Source organism: Sinocyclocheilus grahami, unplaced genomic scaffold (assembly GCF_001515645.1).
Source record: "Sinocyclocheilus grahami isolate Dianchi unplaced genomic scaffold, SAMN03320097.WGS_v1.1 scaffold1641.1, whole genome shotgun sequence".
Taxonomy (NCBI): domain Eukaryota; kingdom Metazoa; phylum Chordata; class Actinopteri; order Cypriniformes; family Cyprinidae; genus Sinocyclocheilus; species Sinocyclocheilus grahami.
The window spans coordinates 2,851-10,492 of record NW_015506820.1 but is presented as its reverse complement, the minus strand read 5'-3'; the positions used below and the strand labels follow the sequence as shown (position 1 = coordinate 10,492).

The 7,642-nt window shown below is 37.0% G+C and overlaps 1 protein-coding gene across 1 annotated transcript in view; it reads left to right on the top strand.

The window, feature by feature from the left end:
- The window catches only part of LOC107571717 (E3 ubiquitin-protein ligase HECW2-like), a 21,405-nt gene that overhangs the window by 11,239 nt on the left and 2,524 nt on the right, over positions 1-7,642 (top strand). The window contains exons 16-23 of the mRNA XM_016258053.1: positions 2,253-2,337; positions 2,415-2,511; positions 2,633-2,716; positions 3,550-3,663; positions 3,762-3,891; positions 4,920-5,066; positions 5,146-5,260; positions 5,363-5,448. Of these exons, the coding sequence (XP_016113539.1) occupies positions 2,253-2,337; positions 2,415-2,511; positions 2,633-2,716; positions 3,550-3,663; positions 3,762-3,891; positions 4,920-5,066; positions 5,146-5,260; positions 5,363-5,448 (858 nt within the window). The remainder of the gene's footprint in view (positions 1-2,252; positions 2,338-2,414; positions 2,512-2,632; positions 2,717-3,549; positions 3,664-3,761; positions 3,892-4,919; positions 5,067-5,145; positions 5,261-5,362; positions 5,449-7,642) is intronic.

Below are 7,642 nucleotides of genomic sequence, written 5' to 3'. Positions count from 1 at the left end.
TTTGCCATTCGCAAGGCTTCTGTAACTGACAGTAACGCAGTCTCAGTTGAATGGCCACTCCTGAAACCTAACTGGTTAGCGTCCAGTTTGTTGTTCTGTGAAAGAAACAATGATACCTGGTTGAAAACATCGTATTCGAGAGTTTTCGCTATGAACGGAAGGAGAGAGACAGGTCTGAAGCTATCTGTAAGTGAAATGTTTAATGTAGGTTTTTTGAGCAGTGGGGTTGCCCGAGCCTGCTTGAATAAAGTGGGGAAAGTGCCTGTGAGGAGAGATGTGTTGATGATATGTAGGATAGATTGCTTGGAGAAGGTGTGAGAAGATTGGGTCCAGAGGGCATGTTGTAGGATGGCTGGAGAGGAGAAGTTTTGATACTTCTGCCTCAGTGAGGGGACAGAAGGAGAAGATGGGAGTTTTAGTAGTGGGTGTGGTTGGTTTGAAGTTCTGTGTGTGGGGGGCTGAGAATTGACTACTGATTGTTCTAGTTTTGTCTGTGAAGAATGTGGCAAAATTCTCAGCTGTTATTGAAGTGGTGGGAGGTGGTGGAGGGGGACAGAGGAGAGAATTGAAAGTTTTGAAGAGATTACGTGTGTCTGGAGCACTGTTGATCTTGTTGTGGAAGTATGAAGATTTGGCAGTATGGACTTCAGCAGAGAAAGATGAAAGCAAAGACTGATACATACTCCGGTCTGATGGATCTTTTGATTTGTGCCATTTTCTCTCTGCTGCCCTGAGTTTGGTTCGATGCTCACGAAGAACATCGGATAACCAGGGGTTCGAGGGGGCAGCCCGTGCTGGCCTGGAGGAGAGAGGACAAATATCATCTAGACAAGAGGTTAAAGTAGAGCATAAAGTGTCAGTTGCTGCATTCACATCCAGCGATGAGAAATGAGTAGGTGAGGGAAGAGAGGAGGATACTACAGAGGAACGATGGGAGGGTGAAAGGGAGGGCAGGTTTCGTCTAAAAGTAACCGGTATAGGGGTTGGTGGTGCACAGGTAACAAAATGTAGTTGAAATGTAATGAAAAAATGTTCAGAGATGTGTAGGGCTCTTACCGAAATGTATACAATACAATTGCGTGTGTAAATTAAGTCAAGTTGGTTGCCTGATTTGTGCGTGCTTGTAGTGGTAAGTCGTTTGAGATCAAATTAAGCAAGGAGTGAATGGAAGTCTGTAGCATAAGGCTTGTCCAGATGAATGTTGAGGCTTGTCCAGTTGTGGGTAAGGCTTGTCCAGTTGTGGGTATCCCTGCCCAAAGTGAAATCTCATTGCACCTGGACGTGTTTTTTTTTTTTTTTTAGATGTGCTGTCTACTTTCCTAGTTTCTCTAACTGTAATACTGAATGAATTGCTTGTATCTCAAAAATCTTAAATGGGGCATTGTCATAAGCAGTGTTGGGGTAACGCATTTCAAGTAACGCAAGTTACATAATAAGATTACTTTTTTAAGTAACTAGTAAAGTAACGCATTACTTTTTTGAATTTAGAAGGAGATATCGGAGTTAATTTTTGAAATAACTAACGGCAACACCAATTACTTTGTTTGCCATGTCTTGACTGACAGCTCTCGTGTTGCCATGTTGAGAGAAATCGGGAGTAAGTGCAGAGGCGTTGTGTGCTCTGTGTGAACATGATGCTTACTGTATTTCTAGACTAAATATGAACATGTATTTACACATCTTACCTGTACAAAATCCGATTCAGTATTCCTCAAAATAAATAAAAACAGTCAAAAGCAAACTCAGAATATTATACAAACCTGTAATAATTAAATATATTAAATAAGACAAATATGCATTTAATCCCATTTTATTAACCATGATCTTTGCTACTGACCTTCGACGATCCAATTCAGCCATAATAAGCAAAAATGACACATTTGTGTTTCGATTTAGTTATTGCTGAATAGTGTTGAACTTTCTTCTCCTGAATCATATTCTTCATGCAATTTGTTTGAGCTGCGCCCTCTACTGTACAGACATGAATTTACATTTCCTTCAGCCTGAGGCGTATTTATTTCACTTTTGTTGTGAAAAGGGCTTTTACATTTGTAAAATAACTTTTTTTATATTAAAAACAAGCAAGCAAACCCTGCCCAGATTTAAAAAGTAACTCTAACTAAGTAACATAATTAGTTACTTTTTTAGAGAGTAACTCAACATTGTAATGCATTACTTTTAAAAGTAACTTTCCCCAACACTGGTCATTAGGAATATACACTGAAATCGTGAAGCCTCCTCTCATGTTTCAGGTAGCAGATGACTCTCGCTCTCCGAGTCCTCCTGTCCAGGGCCGGTCGTCAAGAAACAGTCAGTATCAGGACTTGGTGCCTGTCGGTGAGTGTGCAATCACATGTTTACAAAGTGTGCACACACTGACATGTCATAACACATTACACATCTGTGTTTTACAGCTTATAATGAGAAGATTGTCGCATTTCTGAGACAACCCAACATTTTTGAGATTCTGCAAGAAAGACAGCCGGAGCTTGTGAGAAACCACTCCCTTAGGTACATTTTCTTACAGTTATGTGTTTTAACAACAGATGTCGACAGAGTGCAGAATTTCGTACTGTACATTTAAGAGATTGTGGTAAATGCTAAAATGTTTCATGGGTTTTTTTTGGTTTAGAGAGAAGGTTCAGTTCATCCGCAATGAGGGGCCAACTGGGTTGACCCGTCTGTCCAGTGATGCAGACCTAGTTATGTTGCTCAGGTTAGTGTGCACGGCATTTGCATCATATTAATTACAGCTAATCATATGCCTGCCTGTTTCCCTTTGCTTGAGATATGCATGCATTAGTTGACTGTGTATGTACTGGACACTACCGTTCAAATGTTTGGGGTCAGTATAAGATTTTTTTTGAAGTAAATACATTTACTCAACAAGGACGCATTAAATTGATCAAAAGAAACAGTAAATATGATTATAAAGACACTGAGATTAGTTTATAGTAAATATAAGTAATTATGATTTCTATTTTAAACAAATGCTATTTTTAAACATTCTTTTCATCAAAGAATCCTGATAAAATGTATAACAGTTTCCACAAAATTTTAAGCAGCACAACTACTTTGCTAATAAACCATGGTAATAATAAAAACAATGTTCCATGAGTAGCAAATCAGCATATTTGAATGATTTCTGAAGGATCATGTGACACTGAAGACTGGAGTAATGATGCTGAAAATTCAGATGTGCCATAAAAGGAATAAATTATATTTTTGAAATATATTAAAATTGTAAATAGTTATTATAAATTGTAATTATATTTCACAATATTACTGTTGGTATTGTATTTTTGATCAAATAAATGCAGGCTTGATGAGCCTAAGAGACTTATTTCAAAAAACAAATACAAAACAACAACAAGAAAAAAAAAACATAAAAAAATATTTAAAACTTAAATCAACCCAAGATTTTGAATGGTAGTGTATATAATATGTAAAAAAGAAAAAGCTGTGTACATATTTTATGATGGCCTGACTTTGTACACATAGCTCAGGTTAGAATACACACACCTGTTACCTGGCCCTCTCTCCTTGCAGCCTGTTTGAAGAGGAAGTGATGTCTTATGTGCCGCCCAATGCCTTGCTGCTCTCCAGCTACTGTCATGCCTCCCCACAGAGCTCCCCTGGTGAGACGTCACATGACCTGGACTTACATTTTAACAAATAATTCCCTGTTTCCTCCCTTTTTCCTGCCTTGTATCCTCCATTATAATTCTGTCACTTAATATGTAATTTATATCTCTCTGCAGTCCATGTGATTTGAGTGATCTAGAGTTTTTGGATGAGGAGTTCCATCAGAGTCTCCAGTGGATGAAGGACAATGACATTGAGGATATGCTAGACCTCACCTTTACTGTCAATGAGGAGGTGTTTGGACAGGTATTAACAGCTTATGGGTGTGTGTTTGTGTTTTGGCTGATAGCGACAGTATATTTAGAGGACTAATCTGGGATTTAGCGGATCTCTCAATATTTGATGGTAAATATTTGACATTTACATCTAGAAAAGCCTTAAACCCCCACAAGAGTAACATATCTGCGAAAGTGTTATTTTAGTATTATTTATAGACCGTTAGTATGTATTATTATGAATAGTAGTATTCATATTCTGAATTATTATTGTGTAATAATTAATATTAATATTAAAATCTTTTTTATATTTTCAGTTTTCTTTTTAAATTCAAAGTAGTGTTCAAAATAATTTTATGTGCTTTTGTCATTTTATTGTCTATTTATCATTAATTCGTTTTTTGTTTCAATTTGTGAGTTTTACGTTTTTCATCCAATATTTATATTTCATTTTGTTTCAGCTTTATTTCAGTTACCGTAAAACATTAAAACAAGTTGGCGCTGATAGCCTAGTGGGCAGTACGCCAAAATATAATGCCGTTGCATTACGGGCGTCCCGATTTCGAAACCCAGCCCCTCCCCCCCACTTCACTTCCTATCTACTCCACACTGTCCTATCATAATTAAGGCAAAAACAAATGTAAAAACAAAACCCATTAAAACATACTTTTCATATTTTTTCTATATATTACTTTTCTAAGTGAAATTATTTGCTTTTTTAGTAATATGATTGTAGTTTTCACCAGGCAGTTAGTAAAAAATAATAAACAATTCCCGCAAATAAACAAGCAAATATGCAAACATCCAGCCACAACTCAGACAACAGCCTAAAACCACATTAGCAACACCCTAGTAACCACCCTAGCAACACTCTAAGAACCAATCAAAACACTTTAACAATGGAATTAGCACTTGAAAAGTTATAAGAACAAGATTATATCTGTAAATTTTGTACTGGCCAGTACAAGTTTCTTTAGAAATGTTAAATCTATTTTAGTTAGCCAAGGTTATTGTGAAATGATATAATATGAGAGTGAACTGGAGGCTTCTTTATGTCAGATAACAGAGCGTGAGCTGAAGCCGGGTGGGTCTGGCATCCCTGTGTCAGACAAGAACAAGAAAGAGTACATTGAACGCATGGTGAAGTGGCGGATTGAGAGAGGTGTGGCCCAGCAGACAGAGAGTCTCGTGAGAGGATTCTATGAGGTATGATGTCATCTGAGTCTGTGAATATTAATGACTCATGATTTAACTCTGGTTGATCTGAGACCATGTGACTGCACAGGTGGTGGACGTCCGTCTGGTCTCTGTGTTTGATGCCCGAGAGCTGGAGCTGGTCATTGCTGGGACAGCGGAGATCGACCTAGCCGATTGGAGAAGCAATACAGAATACAGAGGAGGTATTTTGCTGGAAGAGATTCGGGTGTTGTTTTACACCAGGATATTATAATGTATATATTACAGCTGGAAATCATAAAGTGACTTTATCTCTGTCTTTGAAGGTTACCATGATAACAACATAGTGATTCGATGGTTCTGGGCTGCAGTGGAGCGTTTCAACAACGAACAGAGACTACGACTCCTTCAGGTACACCCAGATCTCACAAACAGAATGGGTTTGATATACTACCATTCAAAAGTTTGAAGTTATTTATTAATTTTTTTTTATATATATTAATACTTTTGATTAGCAAAGATGCATTCAATTTACCAAACGTGACAGTAATGGCATTTATAATGTTTTAAAAGATAAATGCTGTTCTTTTGAAATTTCTACTAAGCAAACAATCCTGCAAAAAATTGTCACAGTTTCCACAAAAATATTAAGCAGAAATTGTTTTCAACATTGATAATCTTAAGAATATTTTTCTTGAGCTCAACATATTAGAATGATTTCTAAAGGACATTGTGACACTTAAGACTGGAGTAATGGCTGCTGAAAATTCAGCTTTGCCATCACAGGAATAAATGACATTTTAAAATATGTTAAAATAGAAAACGGTTATCTTAAATTGTACTAATATTTCACAATATTACTTTTTTTTTTTCCCTGATTTTTTTATTTTTACTAAATAAATGCAGCCGTCAGGGCTGTTAGCCTCGTGGCTAGTGCGTCGACATATAGAGCAACTGCGCTCACAGCGACCCGAGTTCAAATCCCGCCTTGAGGTCATTTGCTGATCCCGCTCCCCTCTCTCCATCCCAATACTTTCCTGTCATCTCTCCACTGTCCTCTCAAAATAAAAGGCACAAACAGCCCATAAATATAACTTAAATAAATGCAGCCTTGAGAGCATCTCACTGACACACACACACACTCACTCACTCACTCACTCACTCACTCACTCACTCAGCAATACAAGGAAATCACACATTCGCACCATACAAATGCTGATCTGGCCAAAGCACGGATCCTAGGATATGGATTTGTCTTGAAACAGCTCCTTTCTCTATGTAATTGATCTTTGGATAAAATACTGCATGCAGGGTCAAAGAAGCAGTACCTGAGTTTGACCCTTAGATGGCGTTGTGTCATAGCTTGATATTGCATGCTGGAATTAGTGAAACAACACGAGTCCAGATTAGTTTAATTTGCATGAGAAGTTGCTGAATCGGGTGGGATGGGATTGGAGACAAAAATAAATAAATAAATAAAATCACTTTCATACTTTTCATACTTCATCTGCGCTGTTATTTAAACTGTATGGGTCACTGATCGTGTGAAATGATGCCGATGAAAGAGCCATCACTTGAAAACTTGGTGAAAATGTGAACCTGCATGCGTTCCATGATGTGTCCATATTTGTATATAGCTGTAATATATGTATGTCAGTCTTGTCCCGTGTTTAAATTATATTTTGCACTGAATGTACCAGAGATTTGAGTCCTAGTCTGGTCTCTTTTGGTGTTTGTCTTTGTGATTTGTGACTGCTTTCATTTGTTTGGCAAATACTGGTACTTTTCCCATGATTTACATTTTATCTTTCTGCTAGGCCAATCAAACTGCACATGTCAGCTTACTCACTGAGTTTGTCTTTCCATGTTCCAAAGTCCAGTACTTCAGTTGTCAACTGGAGAGACAAGAAAACCCAAAGATACAGACCTACAAAGTTCCAGTTCCTCAGCATCTGACAGTATTACAACGTGCAAAACAGATAAGCAGGAACTGAACACTCAAACAAAAATAATTACTGATTCCCAAATGCATGAGTAGTATGTTTATTATGAATCATTAGTTACCCTGGACCACAAAACCAGTCATAAGTTGCACAGGTATACATTGTATGAAAATTAAAAATGATTGATTTTTCTTTTATGCCAAAAATCATTAGGATATTAAGTAAAGACCATGTTCCATGAAGATAGTTTGTAAATTTCCTACCTATTTCCTTCCTACCTATATGCATTGCTAAGAACTTAATTTGGACAACTTTAAAGGCGAATTTCTCAATATTTAAATTTTTTTGTAGCCTCAGATTCCAGATTTTCAAATAGTTGTATCTCAACCTCAGTATCTCAGATGATAAACCTTACCAAAAAAAAAACGACCCTTATGACTGGTTCACATTTTAAGAATGCATAATATATCAGCACCATATTGTATATCGTTGATTACGTGATCGGTATTACTGGATAGGCTTTGCTTATTTTAATATTGAGATAGCTATCACTAATTTAATGAAACAGAACTAGGCCTATATCTGCCATTTATCGTTATTGTCCATAGCATTAAATGACTGATTATCTATCTATCTATCTATCTATCTATCTATCTATCTATC